Here is a 19,131-nt window from a genome sequence, read left to right on the forward strand (position 1 = left end):
AAGCACAACCATGAATGTATCTCATTGAGAAAGCGGTAAGAAGACCCTGTAGCACGTAGATGGCAAAGCAAGCATATGGAAGTTGGTTTGCTCACGGAACAACAACAACGAAAACAAATGAGAACTTTCTGGCCAACATGCAAAGTGTTATGTGAGGTGAAACACGGTGGAGGCAGCATCAGGCTGTGGGAAACAGGAAAACTGGTCACAGTGAATGTTTTAGATCAAAACACATGGATGCATGTCAGTGTGATGACAAACCGCAATGTGAGCATCTTGAACAGTTAGCATTCTGTTTGGTTTTACAGATTCGTGCGTAAGTTTATAAAAAATAACCTTTGTGAAATTAAGGGAATTTAGGGAAATTAAGCTACTGTCTAATCCTCAAGGTTCAAAATCACTTTAATAATTATTGTTCTCTCGTTACTTTAATCAATTTGACCATAAATAACGTAGATTTATCAGACTGTGAGGAAAAAAAGAAGCTCTCAAAAGATCACAATCTAGAGACCTTGTGTTCTCAACAGTTTTTTTTTTTTTGTAAAGCACGGTGCCAACCTGCCTTTTTATTAGTTTGACATTTAGTTCTTTTGAAACAAAACCGGATTTGTTCTCTTTCAATCCACGTCAGACTTCGCAACTGTTAGGAAACCCCTAACCCCGCTTCGTTCAGCCGCCACCGCCGCCACCGCCGTCACCGCCGCCACCTTCCCGTTCGGCTTACTTGTCTCCCTTGCTGCGCGCGATGCCGATGAGCTTCTCGATGCCGCCGGCGTCCCTCAGGGCTTTGGTGTTCTCCATGTTCTTGGTGATGACCTCGTGCAGCGCGCAGCAGATCGCAGTGATGGTGTCGTCCGACATGGTCTTCCCCCCCAGGATGCTGCTGTTGATGCTGCCGCCTCCTCCTCCTCCTCCTCCTCCTCCTCCTCCGCCGCTGGTGTTGTTGTTGTTGCTGCCTCCGGGTAAGCGATGCACCAAATCCCTCATGGCGTATTTGCCTGGTCGAAGGTGATGGACAGAGTGGGGGGAAAAAAAAACAAACAAAAAAAAAAGGTTTAGCGGGAGGCTGCAGATGAGTTTTTAGAGGCTGAAAGGAATGAGAAACAAGATATGAAATAAATACTGTAATTCATGAGAGTATCTTCAGGCAGAGCTGCAGGAGACATCTTTTTAAAGTAACTTTTCCCCCCCTCAAAACTCTCTATGGAAGAGTTCTATCTAAAGATTATACAAGTTTGAAGAGGAGCTTTGAAGTTTGATCAAAATCAACACCACCCGAGGCCGCACGACCTCGGAAAGCTTAGGATTTTTTCCGGAAAACCCCTTTGCTTCACTTTAAAAAGAAAAAAACCCTGAAAAAAACCTTAAAAAAATAAATAAGGAGTAAACTTGTAGGAGGTTAGGTTTGCTGTACCAATATGATAACATTTGTGATCCTACGTTGTTATGTATGTCTTAATTATTATTGAGATGTTGAAAATTAAGAATTCACATAAAGTAAAAAAATCTATAATCAACATAGAAAGTTCCGGCAGGAGATGAATCGTTTTATTGTGCTTTTCCATGACGGTAGAGATGATTAAACACAGTTGAGATCCACAGAGAGAAAACAAACATGCATTTAAGTCCCAATACGAAGCCGGCAAACAGTTCAAACTTTAGCATCATTAGCGGCTAATCGTTTGCTCGTTGCCATTTCTTCGCAGTGCTCATCAATCGTTTGGATTCACTCTGTCAGTGCTTATCGTTTCTGTACTGGCTGCCTAAATTGTTGCTGGACAAATTATTTAGAAGTTATAGAAACTTCCGCCATCTGGACAAGAAGCTATTGTAAGCTAGCTCTGTCCACATGAAGAGGCCACACAAGAAAGTCTCCCTTTTGTACTTCAAAATAAACACAAGGTGTCGAGCTTAAATCAGTCGCCTTCGCACGAGGGGATGTTATAAATAGCTTAGACTTCCCTTTGTGTTTTGTGTTTTCTTCTCTCTGTCTAGAAATAGCTATAATTAACTAACTCATCTTGGTTGCACATGCAAATATATATACATCAATGAAGCCAAGGCTTTAATGTTGCCGTCTAAAGAAGCCTTTTCAAATAATCTGAACTAAGGTGTTGCAAACACTTCCCAGGCTTATCAAATCCAACACAGATGTAAATGTTCTACAAACATTTGATGAAAAAATGTGTGGTGTTGAAGATTATGAGTTAGGCTCTGCTTCCGGATACAAAGACATTTTGGACGACTTAATGCTCTCAACTTTGTGTGAACAGTTCGGGGACGGTCCCCAAACTGTTCCAATGATACTGCACAGCGGTGCACAAGACCAGCCTAGATTAGCATGGTGGAAGTCCTGACAGAACACTTCCTGGATGGATTAGAACCGAGACTGCGATCCAAAGCGTCTCATCCAACATCAGTGTGTAACCTCACAAATGCAAGTTTGAAAGAACGGTCAGAAATGACCACAAACACACCGAAACTGTGTGGCTGAAGCATAAGAGCTGAAGGATAAGTGGTTTGTTCCTTGAGTTCATATATTCACTTTTACCTACAGTCAGACAAACAAATCATTTTGGCATTATAGTCAAAGAAAAACTAGAAAAAAGTATTTAAAAAAATTTAATCCCAAGAAAAACAAATATCCTCTCTCGGCGTTTATGCTGGTCAGTCACATTCCCTGACACAGACGGACTACGTTTCCCATGACACCTATGTGATTCTGTCAGGGCATCGTGTTCTCTCTGCCCCGTGGCTCTCGTCCTGATTGGGTCACCCTCGCCCCGCACAGGCGTTGAGGGCCGGGGTCCCGTCACGGCTTCCTGACAGCTCACTTCCAGACCGCGTGCGACTTCCTGTCGTAAAACTTCCACTTTCGCCGCCGTGCGCGCTCCAAACAGCGAAGCCCTTCGTCACGTTTGTATTGCCGGAGTGATAAAACAACAGTCGGCTCACAAGCAGAGCCGCCAGTGCTGACAGTATTGATATTTGCAGCTGAGAGCGCCGCGAACCTGACCACACAATATGCTGTGCAGCTCAAGCAATTTGGTTGCGTTCCAACCAAGAGGAGGACAATGTGTTCCCTGAAAACACGGCCGCATGCACCGGGGTCAGCACAAAGGAAAATTTGACGTCGCGGCCTACGTCCGGCGAGGAAGCGGATGACCGCATTCACCGACCGAGACGTCACGCGGTTTAGCTCAAAGGCGAAAGCATCGAACAGAGCAAATAGAAAGAGACATGCGGCTGTTGCCATGGGGACCAACAGAAAAGCGGAGTTTATTAAAGACATCAGTCAGTCTCTAGCAAGAAAGAAAGAAAGAAAAAAAATCTAGTATCAGGTGTTCAGCTGTGCGTCGGACAGAAAGGAGCGATCTGCAAAGCAGAGAGATTAATATTCCAAAATGCTTTTCGAATTCTTTGTTTTCATTTTGAAGATTAATTTTAAATTCAAACAGTAATCCGTTCCACGAGTTATATGTGCAAATGGATCTGCTAAGATACCGCTGCAGTGCAAATTCTCTTTGCTGCAATCTGCTTCCATTATGGCAAAATTAGGCTTCGTTTGTAGCAGTTGAGTGACAGCTGATGCTAGTGATTTGGTTTTGAAGTAAACAAAAGCGGCTCAAACAAAAAGTCATATGTTAGACTAAATGATATTTCAACAACAATGTCCTTATTTTTGGCATACATTTAAATGTTCATATCCCAGGAGTGCATTCATCCTTTCACCTCATGATGCAAGATGTAGCAGCAGATCGGATTTAAAGAAAATGAGACAAAAAGAGATTCTAGTAATATTCTGGAGTTTTTTTTGTCACAAATTTTTTTTACCGCCATAGGCTATAATAACTGGCTAAACTTCCTCCACATGAAAAGATTCCCATTTTGTATATCACGTCTTAAGACATTCTTTTCTTCAGATTCTTGACATACGGTTGACCTCTGGTATTTGGGGATCACAGTTTTAAAATCTGCAAATACTTGAGGCCTCCTCTGAAAAATGCTTCCAACTACCTATTTGAATTTTCCGTACACCAAACATACCTCAATATGCATTGACATGCACAGCGGAAACCGTCTTCGAATATCGTAAACGCTAATATCTACAGCCAATGAGAAAATAAATGGCATTCCTGAAGTGGCTGCTGTGCAGAAGCCAGACAATAGCATGTCAAACTGGTAGCTGTTTCAGCTCCCTAGGCTGTGTTTTCTTTCAAATATTTTCGACGTGTTTCATTCCATTCTACGGAAAAGAAATGGCAGATTGTCCGCGAGTCATTTCTGCATCCCAGAAAAAAACCCAACAACCATGAATGGGTGAATCTGCAGACCTTGAACTGCAAATTAAAATGAGGTCCGCCTTACACCTTTATCTCGGCCAAACCCCCTACATGTGCTGCGCTTGGCCGGCTTACCGATAAGCTCCTTGTTCCGAATGTCCAGAGCCATGTTCCTCAAGGCCGTAGCCACGGCGCAGACCACCCGGTCGTTGTCTATCCTCAGTAGCTCCACCAGGATGGGCAGGCCCTTCTCTTTGCGCACTGCGGCTCGGATGTAGACGGACCACTGGACGACGGGACGAGGAAAAGACGTGGACAGAAACAGAATCAAACATTCGCGACACTTTCATTTGGTGCCAGTTGTTATAGAACAAGTGTTATCCACTCAGACCATTGTTGGCATTTACAGGTAACCACTGTGAAATGCTTACAATTAACCCTTCAACTGCCATGAGGACGCCGGTGTCCGATTGACCCATTGACCTGCATGTGACAGTATTTGGGGTGACAGTTAAAGGGTTAACAAAAGAATATCGCATTATCATCACTTTCCCCTCCCCCCGTTAGCTTTGATGAAAACCGTCGAGGTTTCTTTCATTTGAAAACGACGTGGACTTTTTCCTCTCTACTAGAACTGCGATCTCCTGTCCTCTCCTCTCGCAGATGCTGCTCGGTACGACAATGACGGCTCTCACCTTCCAGCTGCCGGCGGCCAGGTTCTGCAGAGCCCCAGCTGCTCCCTCCAGGGTGTCCGGGTTGGAGCACTCAGACAGCAGCGTGAGGTAGGGCTTGACGATGGTGGGGTGCCACAACATCTGGATGCCCTTCGGAGGCTCAGCCAAGTCCGGGAAGGGCCCGACGCCGTCCCACTGCGGAACGACAAGGCAACGGCTCAGAACGGAGGAGCAGCCGTGAGTCCTCGCGGATTTGAGGCGCCCGGCAGCGCTCCCCGCGGGCAAAAGCAGCAAACGAGAAGGAAAGGTTTCCTTGTTTCATAAGGCGCCGATCAACGAAGCTGAGCTCATCCGCTGCTTGAATTGGATATACTCTCAAGCGTCCATGACGTACCTCGGAAAATGTTGGCGAGAGGCTAGAAAAACATGGATGTCCCGATACTGTGCATACACTAAACCAAGTACCGTAGTAAGTGCATAAGAAGCCGTAACCTGCCGCGTTTTTAATGAGGGAGAGATGAAGCTGTTGTATCTGTCTTGGCTGTAAGTTGCACGGTTCTCCTTTGTGCAGTGTGAGGGAGACACGCTTAAAATACAATAAATATGGGGCGTGCTGTGGTGGCGTAGGGAATAGCGCAACCCACATTTGGAGGCCTTTAGTCCTCGACGTGGCCGTCGCGGGTTCGATTCCCGGACCTGGCGACGTTTGCCGCATGTCTTCCCTCCTCTTCTTCCCCCTTTCCTGTCAGCCTACTGTCATATAAGGGACACTAGAGCCCACAAAAAGACCCCCTGGTGGGGGAAAAAAATAAATAAATAAATATGAATCTGAAAAGTGTGGCATGGATTTCTATCCAGTTACCATAAATCAATAAATATAAAACCAACAAAAGTTGCTATCAATTGTGGTGCATCTCTCTGCACACCTAAGTATCTTTTTCTTTTCTTTTTACAAAAGAAATCTACTGGATAGTTAGTGTCCATATTACTGTTACTCTAGTGGATTTGTATATGAACTTTGACTGGGCCATTCTAACAATAATTTTTTTTTTTACATTTTTTTTATCTGGAGTGAGTTTAGGGAAACGTCCAACCTGGTCTCAAATCCTCGGCACCCTAAAAAAAGTTTTCTTACGTAGTTGATTTGTGAGTCAAACTTTATTAATGTGGCACCTGTCAAGATGACAATAAACAAAATAACAAAATCGCAAAACAAATCCAAGCACATTAATTTCACACATTCTCAAAGATCAATTATGAAAAGTCTGCAAACAAAATTGTGCTCCGATTTTGCACCAAAGCACCAGACTGAGTACTTTTGTCATCCAGCTTTTGGTGGACAAAGAGAGAGAAAAGAGAAAAAAGATCAATTATGCCAATGGAAATGATTGAGCTTGTTTTCATTTCTCACACAATTAATTGATTTACGGGTTAATGCGACAGGCCAAGTAGTTATTTGTTAAAACTAGACAAAAATTCAGATTTTTCTCCCAGTTTACTAGTACGCACTCATTTGTGCTGCTCTCGCACTAATGCGGAAACAACACTGACGGCGTCAACCTGCACTATCCGGCTCGAACAATCTCGCAAATTTGATCTTGCATTCATTTTCTGCAGATTTACCTTAAGTTATTGTGCAAGTTTAGTATGTTTTCTTGTCGCCCTCTAGTGAACGTTCAGATGTCCCTGTCTCTCTGTCCACTGATGCAACACGATATCAACCCATCTTATTTTCATGTGACTAACGTGCGATAGCATCTGCAGCCCTGCCAAAGAGCTGCTGTCCGTCTTTAGCTCCTCCTCGCGCCTTTTAATCTGATTTCGCCGCTACACTTTCTTTATCGTCTCCTGTCCTCTCCTCCGCTTCCTTTCCCTTCCTCTCCTCTAATTGCCCCGTTGGAGTTTTGTCCTCTTCGGCACACACACTCCCTAATCGCTGCTTCATGGTAATCGCCTGCAGCTGCACTGGAGTGGCGGCGACGCACAGACAGAAGGGAGAGAGAGCGATTAAAAAAAATAAAAAATTTTGAAGAGGTTATGATCTGTTCCTACTTCAATGTGATCATTAGGACCCGTCGTCCTCCCCACAAGCAGAAAAAAAGACACTTGCATGGAGAAAATCCGGCAAACAGAAGGTAATAAAACCCAAAACCGATTTCATAAATCTCAGCCAGATTCAGAAATGATTGGCAGAGGTGAGAAAAAAAAGAAAAAAATCCTCAGGGAGGATGAGCACCGGAAACGCTGTGTTTTCAGTTCCCACAGCCACACTGGAAGTGGTTAAGAAAAGAAAAAGAAAAAAAATGTCCTCCACCCGATTAGAATGATACTGTTTGCTCATTTGCATGACAAGAGGGCGGAGCTCGTCGGTCTCCTGCTTCTGGCCCTCAGCAGCCTGGAGGATAACGCTGGAGGAATCCAGAGAGAGGAAGGCAGAAATCAAAGCGCGGGCGCCGAGCGGACTAAACCAAAACACTTAGACGACGCAGAGCCTTGAAAAAAGTAAGAATAGTCTTTATAAGAACAACAACAAAAAAGAGGCCCACACTCACGTCATGCTGGGTGAGTGAGTGACGCGATTCGCCGTTTTGTGAGACGGACAGAAACAAGTGTAGTGTGTGACTGTGAAGCGGAGAGGAAGCGAGGCGAACGTTTACACGTTCACTTGTCAAACAGGAAAACCAGCTGTTTTCAAATTCAAATTCAAAATAACGTATTGATCCCAAAGGGGGAATTAAATGCTTTTGTAAATCAAAGCCTTCAGAGAGTTGTTGTGGACAGTGATGCCAGTTAGCAGGAAAGATCTATTCTAGATCCTGAGATCTACAATAACCAGAACCTGTTTATCCAGTTTGATGTTGGTCTATCATACGAAATTTGAACGAAACATTAAAGTTTTGCGGCTGTACGGTGAGAGAAATCTGCAAAAGAAAATTCAGCAGGAGTGAATATATTTTTTTAAAGCCGCTCTATATTCATTCCATCCTGATTGCGCTGTGGAATAACAATATAATTATACTGTAACACGTCATAACTCTGGCCCCAAATAATGCAGAATATACTAAATGAGTCCGATGTAAGCGGTGAAAAGAATAGAGGCTCAAACTACATCATTTCAAAATAACAGAATTAAGTAAAAATCTATTTATGATACCAAAACCAAACAAAAAATAAAACAAGAATCCCTGATGAACTGAACAAATACTGCTGAGACATCACAGAAGAACTCTGAGCTATACTGAGATATTTACAGAGGAAAGTAATAATATAAAAAAAAAAAACAAGCTGCGATGAGTCCCAGTTTGCAACAAAAGCATCATCATAAAAACTTGATGGGCTTGAAGAGCAAAAAGAACATTTAATGTGTCGTTAAAAAGTTAGCGTCACAGTTCAACTTCGACGATGTTTGATGTTAATGGGGAGCAGATACCGGCGCCGTGGCGGTCAGCAACAAGCCCAGAAGGCACCGCAGCAATCAGGGCACAATAAAAGAGTTTCCCAAAATGGAAAATGTGTTTTGGTTTCTGTTTTTCAAATTATTATTATTTTTAACATGCACACTCATCAATAAATTCAGCTGTCGGGGGGCCGTGCTGATGTATATTTAAAGTAGAGCATTGCTGCAGTCCGTATCAGTTGTCGTCTTTCTGTAAGCAGCTCTAAGATCATTTTTTAAAGAGCCTATTAAAATTGAATAGTTGAAATTCCAGCTACACCTTTTTATCATTCTTTATGACATTGTTGTTATTTGCTTTGTTTGTACATTCGAACCTAGAAGTTAAAACCTTTGCGCTGTAAAGCAGAGTTCTGGTTCTACATGGCGGCTAAAACACACTGAGAGTTGCTAAATTGCTCTTTGCAGTTTGAATTTTATTTGAAGATACGTGGATCCACTACTTTTGCACATTTTCTTTCCCTTGAGTTTATTTTATTTAAAGGCTTTGCCTGAAGTGAAATATGTCATGATCTGCTTGTGTTACTAATAGGAGGTATTAGAGGTTTTTTCATAGATTGTTTTATGATGCATTGCTACTGTCACTTGAGTAAAATTTCTGGATAATCCACCCGAATGTTAGTCTCTGACGTTGTACCTTGAAAAAGAAGCAATAATCTGTGTGCTTATAGAGCTAGTAAGGGTTGTGTGTTAACCTCTGACCTGCATTGTTTTTACCAGTTACGGATGACTCTTCAAAAATCCATTTTTGTTTTTTTGTTTTTTCTGCTGGAGTCATTTGTTTGAGGTCTTTTTAAATAAATTAACTAATCTCTCGCGTTGAATGCCTGACGCCCAAAGCAAGCCGATATGGACTTGCTACTTGCTTTTTCTCCCCCTTCAGCTTTGGAGAGAAAATATATCATGATCAGCGAGAAACCCTCGGTTTTGCAATAAATAGTAAAAAACCCCCCCAAAAAACAAAAAAAACTTGAATATGTCTGGAGGAACTCAGAGGACAGTCATGAATAAATAAAAACGCGTGCGCAGCAGCCTCCGCGCCGAACAGGGAGAGGAACGTGCTTCAAACCAAAGCCACTTCTAACGCGCGTCCTGCGTTATCTCCTCACCTGGTCGTGGCCCTTCTTTTTCTTCTTCTTCTTCCCCCAGCACCCAGAACTCTCCGCGTCCTTGCCACCGGTGTCGCACAACAGGCCGTCCAGCTCCTCGGAGCCGCCCTGCTGGCTGTGCGACGTCTCCGCAGCCAGACGGTAGGACAGGTTCCTCAGGATGCACACGCAGTTCTCCACAGTCTGGAGGAGGAAAGGTTGGACGGGAGCGGAAAGGGAGGAGGAGACGGAGATGAAGGAGGCGCGGGAAAACACGGTGAGACACGCCGCAGAGATCACACACACACACACACACACTGATCCTATTGTTGAGAGTGGCAGAGCAGTCAGCAGTCGCAGACTTTGATCTTGTGGGAGGATTTAAAAAAACATAAAAGTCATCCAGAGAAGAGGTGACTCAGGGAACACACAGGGAGGCATCAAGTAACCAACGATGTTTCTGTGTCAGAGTTGGGGCTGAGTGATGTAACAAAACGGAAAGCAGTTTAATTTCCAAGCTAAGACTTCTCACGTCTAATGTGTTTTATAATGTGGATATTTATAAAATATTTTCCCTCTCTAGATTACACAAATGTCTGGGGGAGAGAGAAAAACAAAAAGTAAAACGCATTACGCAGCGGTTCACAAACAGCTCCTTCATGGTGATGGTGTGCAAGAACAGTGATGGAAATCACGACAAACCCATCAGAGCCAGCGGGAGGGTCTTGATGCTGTCAGTCACCCTCACGTACACGCTGCCCACACTCTCCCCCTTGTTCTCTGCTATGCTAACGCTAGTTACCCCACAATGGACGACGGCTGGATAAAGACTTTTCCTGTAGCAATAAGTTGTTTTGTCGCCATTTGCACAGCTGCAGCGCATACACGAGAATGATCGGCAGCATGAAGACCCTCCCCCTGGCTCTGATTGGACGTTTCTGAAATGGCAAACGTTTCTGATCGAGCACATGGCTGTAGGACCACAGGAAGAAGAAAGAGGAATTAGATTTTTTTTTTAAATTTTTTACTGTAATAATATTGTGACAGTTTTAAGAAATCTATAAAAAACATATGGAGATTTTTTTTTCTTTTACAAAAGTTGCGTACTGCAGGTTTAAGTCTCAAGTCCTGCATATAAAAACAACCGCAGCCTGATGCTGCTACCACCATATTACACTGTCGAGACACTGCTGATTTCCTACTTCTCACTTTTTATGTCATCTGAGTATGGCATGCACTTATATTTGTTTTTTTTTCCTTTCCTTTAAGCTATTTGCCTATTTGTCATTCAAATGCCAGTTTTAAACAGCACACAGTATTCTACTCACGCAGGTATGAGCCAGATTATTAATAGCATGCGGAGTGTGTGCGCGCGCCCCGCCGTGTGTTTCTGCATCACCTTGCTGTCTATCTCGCTGCTCCCCAGAGCGATCTGGATGACGTAAAGCAGGGCATCAGTGAGGCCTTCGCACTCCCTCATCCTCCTCCGCGCTTCCTCCCCGGCAGAGCTCACGTTCCTGTTTCACACAGAGACACAGACGGACACAAGTTCACGGCCTGCCGCTGTGGACGATGTACACAAAAGAAGGCAAGGCTCTTCACGGCGACGCGAACGGGGTCGGAAATGTTTGTTTCCCAATATTTTGTATCCGTGATGTACTCAAGTAACAGAAAAAATTAGCCATCCAAAAATGACTCAAGAGAAAAAAAAAGTGTTAAAAAGACCCAAGTGCAGAGTAAATTATCAATCATTTAATGTTTCAAAATGACATAATCAGATGGACAAAAAATATGAATTTAATTGGAAATTTGGGCCTTTTAAGGAGCAACATAACAGTTCATATAAGTACGGTAGCAGAAAATAACAAAATCAGACCAAATCAAACGTTTCCAAATCCGTTTCTTTCAATAAAAAGCTTAAGAAACTTTAACAAAAATTGCAGGTGTGAAATTTTACTCAAGTAAGAGAAGTGACACTTCAAAATAAAGTGACTCAAGTAAAAGTAAAAAGTACAAAGCAGTAAAAAATATTCCTAAAAGTAACTCCCCCCCCAAAAAAAGTTACTCAAGTAAGTATAATTGAGTAAATGTAACTACAGTTACTATCCGACTTTAGTTGGGGCTCATAGACGGTGGTGTTTACTAAAGTTTGGGCTAGCTTAGCAACCGACCCAAGTTATCTGTCAACTTCCTACATAACTGGCTACAAAAAAAAAAAAAAAGAAAATCAAATTGATGTAAAATAATTGTCAAGCATGTATGGTGACCATAGCAAAACCGTCAGGCTTCCTACACACTGGATCGGATTTCCAAGAGGAAGGAAAGGAGGAGGGAAGCCTGACGGATGTCAATTCTGGAATAATCCAATGAGAGAAACTTTTAAGCAATTCTAAGGCAAACATTTGGTCTGCAGTTATTCAACATCTTAGGAAACAGAAGACAGGAAGAATGAAAGTAATCCTGCTTTTTTCCCCCCCTCATTCCTTCTCCAGTGGAACCAGGACCGATAATAGTCTGTACACGTTCCTCTTTTTACCCAAATCTAGCAGCATCAGAAAAGTGAGGACTCACCTGCTGATCCAAAACCAGCGGACATCTGTATGCAGACGTCTGTATGCAGACGACAGACTCATGAGAAGTCTGACTGCGTCAGTGGAAAACCAAGTGGGAAATGTGAAGGTGTTGTAGCGTTCTCTTTAAGTGAGGTAGCTGCTTTTGATCCTGACAACCTCAGTTTATTTTCTAGAGTCAAATAACTGCCTAAAAATTATATATATATATATATATATATATATATATATATTTAAAGGAGGCAGAGGACTAGTGAGTGTGAGAACCACTATCCAAGACGAGACATCCAAGATCCATAGATACATCAGGGACAAAGCCTCAACAGACAATGTGCTCAGTGAATGTCTCAAACAATGGGGAACAGAAGCTGAGGTGCCGGAGGAACCATCATGGGAGGACAAGCCCCTGCATGGGATGTACCACCGGCAACAAACAAGTGGCTGACATCAGAAAGTCCTACCAATGGCTGGAAAAAGCTGGACTGAAGGACAGCACAGAGGCCCTCATCATGGCCGCCCAGGAACAGGCCCTAAACACCAGAGCAATTGAGGCCCAGATCTACCACACCAGCAGAATATGGACTGGAACCCCCAAGATCAAAGTGGGAAACACCCCCGAAGGTAGTGGAGAATGACCGAGCTAAGATCCTGTGGGACTTCCAGATCCAGACAGACAAAATGGTGAGGGCGAACCAACCAGACATAGTCGTGGTGGATAAACAACAGAGGAAAGCCGTCGTGGTGGATGTGGCAATACCAAGTGACTGCAACATCAGGAAAAAGGAGCATGAGAAACTAGAGAAATACCAGGGCCTAAGGGAGGAACTGGAGAGGGCCTGGAAGGTGAAGACCACAGTGGTGCCTGTGGTCATCGGGACCCTCGGGGCAGTCACCCCCAAACTGGAACAGTGGCTACAACAGATCCCAGGAACAACATCAGACATCTCAGTCCAGAAATGTGCAGTCCTAGGCACAGCCAAGATACTGCGCAGAACCCTCAAGCTCCCAGGCCTCTGGTAGAGGACCCGAGCTAAGAGGAAGAAGAATCACCACCCGCGGTGGGTGAGAAGGGAATTTTTATATATATATATATAGATATATATATATATATATCTATATATATATATATATCAAGGTTGTTGACAAACTGTACTCCTCTGAGTCTGCATCCCCCCAAGCTGTTATTTGCTTCGAGTCGTGATGCAAGTTCACCAGAACACACACACACACACGCACACGCACACACACACACACACCCACGCAGCAGGATACTGTCAGAGAGCTGCATAACCTGTTCAGTGAACAACATGACAAAATCAGAATAAACAGCCACCTGAAACATCCAAATTGTAACAAACAAGATCCACTTTCAACCGGCTTTAAGCATATGATTTCTCCAATATTAGATTTGGCCTCCTGTCTATTAATAGGCTGAAATTAATTACCCTCAGTTGGTTAGAGGTAATGAATTCCACTGAAGTGATTCCTTTGCAATGCAGCCGAGCTGCAAGATTATCTCTCATTATTTGATCTTTAAGCGTAGAGGATCAAAATAACAAGGCAGATAAGAAATTACACCCAACAGATAACGCCGTGGCTAAAAGTGAGCTTCTTTTCACTCACATCAAAATGGGATTTAACTCCTAACGTACTGCTGCCACAAAAAAAAGAAAAATCTCTCCATCCATTTTGAATAACTGTGCAAAGTGGAGGCCTAACATGGTGGAATTTGCTTAAAATGAGATTTTACAGTAGGAAATGCTGCATTTTCCTTGCAGTGAAAGGCTGTACAGGTTCAGAAGGAAACCTGGTGCCGTTTCGTTTCGAGGGGTCATTCCTGGATGTTTGTCAGCAGTCTTAGTCCGTGAAACACAAATCCCCCACAGGCAGCATTCTGCGAGGACCCTTGCTGCCATGTTGTGGTCTCAGTTTTGACTAGACTAGAACTGGTGCTGATTCAGAGCTGGGATGGTTAAGTCTGGGAGATTTCTCTGTAAGCGATAACAGGAAAAGGCCTCCAGGGTTTTCCTTTTTATTGCATCTGACTTTGCGGCTCATTTTTAAACAGACACATTTAACTCCTAGAAGTATGTTTGTGAAAAGACATTTGCGAGAACAGAAGACATTGATGTGTCTGATATCTATGTTTACATCTCAGTTAGTACTAGTCCTGCGTACCTGAACAACAAAGTCCAACGAAGAGCATCGTGTGGCCAAACAGAATTTAAGTTTTGCCGATTGTTAAAAATGATAACACTGTTGTGATCGCTGGCTCTCACGCATCATATCTTGATCATTCACGCTGAACTGTCCAACTCAAAAATATATTTTAACTTCCTTTTTATCACGTTTTTGCCCTCAACATACAATCGAAACACAATAAAAATAAATAAATAAACGGATGAATGAATATTCAAACCGCTATAAAATTACAAAACAGTTTTTACAGGTTGTTAAAAGCTTCAAAGTTTCACTTCTAGAGGTGTGGAAGCCGGGATTTAGCTTTTTTTTTTAATTTATTTATTTTTTTTAAAGAGTACAAACTCATTGAATAATTCGGTGAAAAGTAAGGTTCTGCATCCCGGTCCATACGCCACAGAGAGAAAACCTCACGCCGAAATGAAAGCGGGCAGCGCATTAAAGATTCAAGGTCGGCGTTCCAATACGTGATCTACGTGTTAGTTTACCTAAGGGCTGGAAAATGACGCGCAAACTGTTGCAGTGGGAATCGGGCTAATAAAGACAGCAATTTGTTGCACTTTTAATAACAGAGAGCCCTTTAATCTGCCTAAGCAGCGAGTTAAAAAGGCCTGATGATTCCTAGAGGGGTGAAAGCCTCCAAAAGCTCAAAGTAAATGGGTTAATATGCTCTTTATTAGCCGCCGTGACGTTTGCGTCGTATCTGCCCCTGTTCTCTGCGCAAAACTCCCGATTTTCTTGTTAGCCGACACAACAGGAGAGAGGCAGTGGGAAAACGGATAGAAGAGGGCAAAATACGGTGGAGAAGGAAGTATCGGGATAATGTGACGAGAGAGAGAGACCAAAGAGGGGGTAAACAGAGAGAGGGGAAAATGAGAAATTGCGGACGATAATAGGAGACGGAACGAGCGAGGAAAAAGAGAGAGCAGGTGGCCGGCGATAGACCAAACCCGCCATGAAATATTCAATCTTTAATCAGACTCCCAGCATTCCCTAACGAGGCGTGAGGAGGATGAATTAGGCCTTCGAGTTTGGGGAGGCGAGCGGCTCAAAGTTATCTGGCACTGACACGCTCGCCAACAGACCCAATATCACACACGCACCACTGTACCAGATGTGTCCTGTTTTCTCCCCCCGCAAGTGTACAGTGACAGAGAGACAAACAGAAAACACACACACACACACACACACAAACACGCACGCAGTTAGAGTCCTGCTGTGTGTGTTTGTGTGTGGAGAATGAGACGGAGTCTCGCTCAAGCCACTATTTTCACCCAAATTCTGCCCCGTTTGTATCCGGAAATATGCAGAAAAACTCTCCGTCAGGGTTCCTGCACATTTTTTACATATTTTTCAGCCTAAACATGAAAGAAATTCTTTTCAACAGGAAGTAATGGGGCATATCTTTTTCTTTTTCTTTTTTTCACAGGTGGTCAGGGTTTTAATGTAGCCTGCACAAAACCACAGACAAGAATGAAGGATAAAGAAAAAGGATGGATGGATGGATGGAAGAATGGTTGGATTTAAAAGCGCTTTTTTTTTTTTTTTTTTTAACTAAATATTGTTTCGTGACGATGTCTCACCAGAAAACCTGTCAGAAAATACAGGCTAATCAGTGTGGCATCGTGGAGTTTCATATTTAAGATGAACAAAGATGAATGAAGACATTTTAGAGAGCTAAATGGATGCTTCCTCATTTAAGAGTGGGCTGTCACACTTAAAGTGGTTGCAGAACTTGTTGTTGTTGTTGTTCAGAGCACAATTCAAGTCTTTCTAAAAAGCACAGGAAGGCAGCTTTGATGTTATGTGGCGTTGTATATTTTAAAAGTGGAGATACTCTCAACCTAAAGGCTAAAACATTAGTTTTGCTGTTTCTAAAAAAAAAAAAACGAACTTGTTTTCTTTGCACTGTTTGAGGTCTGAAAGCTCTGCATCGTTTTTGGTTTTTTGACCGCTTCTCATTTTCTGCAAATAAATACTACATTTACATGTTGTCAGGAGTTCATAGAATAAAAGAACAAAGTTTATTCGACTCAAACAAACACCTACAAAACACAAAATCAGAGTGGGATCATTTTAAATGGCCTCTTAATTTTTGTCTAGAGCTGTATAATCAGTTCAGTTTGTATATTTAGTTAGAGCATTATAAACGGTGGTAGAACCCATAAAAATTGGGCTTGGGTAAAAGTTGCGGTGTTTCGACATATTTTCACTGAAGTAGAATGAAAAAAAGTATTTGGTGAAAAGTTTATTCAAGCACTGAGAAACTGATAAAAAAAAACAAAAAAACATTTGATTTGACATTTTTAAATAATATCAGACGTACAAAATTCTAAATTTATGTGCAAATTCTAGTAACCCAAACAAAACACACACACACAAAAAAAAATAAAAAAAATAACATGAATTCAACACACTAGCATATTTAAAACCGAGCATTAAAATAAGACGTCTCACGCTGATGTAAAGCTGCAGGTTTGTGTCTATCTGCTGCATTTCTGGTTAAAACGTGTTTGCTCTTCGCTCGCTTAAGTTACTCAGCATCTCCAGACATTTCACTCAAGTAAGAGTGGCGATGCCACTCAAGTAAAACTGAGAAGCAACGTGCGTAGCCATAACTCCTAAAATCATTTTTTGCACAAGTAAATGTGCCTGAGTGGCTGTAACCAGTAGCTGCCCACTGACAGTCTGTATCAGCCCCACGTTTTCCAAAACTGCCAACGAGAAACCGAGCAGCTACACTGGTGAGTCATCAGAAATGAAGCAAAGCCTTTCAGTTTTCTGAGTGTTGACTGGTAAAAATAATAAATAAAATAAATAACACTGGATGTTTTCTAAAAATATATGACTGTGTTATATATAGTCTGACAGATTCTTTTCTGTTTGGGTGCTTAACAAGAGAGGAAAGAAGAAGAAGAAGAAGAAGAAGAAGAAGTGTACAACAAAACAAGCTCTGCAAAGTGTCCACTAGAAATCTGAGGTACAGGACGGAGACAAAAGAAGAAAAAAAAAAAGGAAAGAAAGAAGAAAACCAAGAACTGACCGGAGGCAGCCTGTGGCGTTGCGGAGGACCTGGGAGGAGTGCAGGTGAAGCTTGCGGTCCTCCTGGGTGTGGGGGGACGTGTCCCAGCCCGAGTGCGGGATGATCACGGCGTTGGTCAGCACGGCCAGGGCGTCCTGGATGATGGGCATCTTCAGGGCGTCGCATGACGACAGGTTCCACAGCACGCCTGCGGACGAACCAGAGCAGAGATGGAGGAGAACGGAGAACATGCAGAAAGTCGACCTGGAACCTTTGAAAGACCTTAGTGTGGACTTTGACCTAGTGTTCATGTCTACTACCGGTTTAGTATAGAGATCAACATCAGAGCCATATTGGCATTAAAAAAAATTTCCAATACAACAAACATTTAACACTTGTAAGAGCAGATTATGACGATGGCTCAAATCGGGTAAGAATCAATTTCCCAGTTGGAAACTTTCAATCAGGGGTTGAGCACACAAAAGTCTAGAAATATGGCCCATAAAGAATAAGAATGATGTGAATACAGACAGACATGCAGTTCAGCTTGACACCATCCATATATTATTAGTGCAAAGCTTTAATTATTGTTCCTTTTCAAAATGGAAGGACGTTCTGTGGAATAAGAGCTTGGAAACTACAACTGCGTTTCCAGAGTGTTTACCTTACAGATTTTAGGGATTGGCTGGCAACTGGGATACAAAATAATGGAAGTATAGGAATATTATGCTATATTGCATGGCATGATGCAATGACCAAGAGTCTCAAAAGAAAAAAAAACACAGAGGCCCAACAAAGAAAAGTAGAAAATTTTTCGCAGCTTTTGACCTTTTTCTTCCGTGGGACATGCTAGGTTTTAGAAATGCTAGCAGCCATTTCAAAATCTCTCCAGTATGTTCTGCAGGAAATCAATGAACACATTTTTTTTTTTTTTTTTTTTACAACAGATGTTGCTGCAATAAGAATAGTTTTTACTTTTCTGTTTTAAGGAGAATTTTTTTAAAAATTATTTTACAATGTTTTAACTGTGCAAATACCATTAACTTGTTAAAATTGGGAATGCATGATAACGGATGTTTGGTCGATATCCGATACGCCGATACACTAAATCTCATTTGGCCGATAACCAATACCAATATCAGTATTGTTTTCCTATAGATAGTTACTGAAACTATAAGGTTTTTTCTACTGTGGATTAAAATACTGCATCATCTTTGTCAGTTTAGCCTGCTACCAAATGCAAACACTAAAAAGGTAAGAAAGAGGTTGAAAATGTAACACTTTTAACTTGCATTATGTTTAATGTCAAATTTATTCATGACATTTACTCTCTCTAAGACCATGATGACACTCAAACATTGAGCTGTTCTGCAGGCTTTATTGTCTCATTAAAAAAAATAGCTTTTATTTCCGTGAGTTATTTTGATGTCTGATATTACATTTAACTGCTAATACTGGCCGATACCGATACCGTGCTGATAATATTGTGCACCCTTAGTTAAAATATTGCCCATGTCTGTTGCTCTGCACCTTTTTGAATGTCGCCACCCAAACGCAATTCTGAACACCATTTCTTTAAACCACACAAATGGTATGTGTAAGGAAAAGTGAAGACAGTAAATCCACTCAACGAAGAACCGCTGCAGCTCTCCTCATCCCTCCCCCTAATTCTCTCCTGAATTCACCGGGTAGCGACCAGCCAACCAAGAAAGTGGAGTTTTTCTCCTGCCTACCAATTACCAATTACCCTCACCGCCAGCCGCCAGAAACTACAAAACACTTTTGACCAGAACGGACAAAAGGGCCTCCTTTCTCTGGAGAATACCTCTCTTGTTGTTTGG

At 42.4% G+C, this 19,131-nt stretch overlaps 1 protein-coding gene across 18 annotated transcripts in view; it reads right to left on the reverse strand.

Annotated features, from left to right (window-relative positions):
- The window catches only part of ctnnd2b (catenin (cadherin-associated protein), delta 2b), a 185,682-nt gene that overhangs the window by 11,265 nt on the left and 155,286 nt on the right, over window positions 1-19,131 (reverse strand). For 17 of the 18 annotated variants that reach the window (XM_044134898.1, XM_044134908.1, XM_044134912.1 and 14 more), the window contains 6 exons: window positions 17,312-17,498; window positions 10,899-11,016; window positions 9,521-9,703; window positions 4,979-5,152; window positions 4,419-4,569; window positions 725-998 (listed from right to left, as the gene is read on the reverse strand). In XM_044134898.1, the coding sequence (XP_043990833.1) occupies window positions 725-998; window positions 4,419-4,569; window positions 4,979-5,152; window positions 9,521-9,703; window positions 10,899-11,016; window positions 17,312-17,498 (1,087 nt within the window). The remainder of the gene's footprint in view (window positions 1-724; window positions 999-4,418; window positions 4,570-4,978; window positions 5,153-9,520; window positions 9,704-10,898; window positions 11,017-17,311; window positions 17,499-19,131) is intronic. The other variant, XM_044134902.1, reaches the window with a different exon arrangement.

The sequence above is a fragment of the Gambusia affinis genome, linkage group LG12 (assembly GCF_019740435.1).
Source record: "Gambusia affinis linkage group LG12, SWU_Gaff_1.0, whole genome shotgun sequence".
Classification (NCBI taxonomy): Eukaryota; Metazoa; Chordata; class Actinopteri; order Cyprinodontiformes; family Poeciliidae; genus Gambusia; species Gambusia affinis.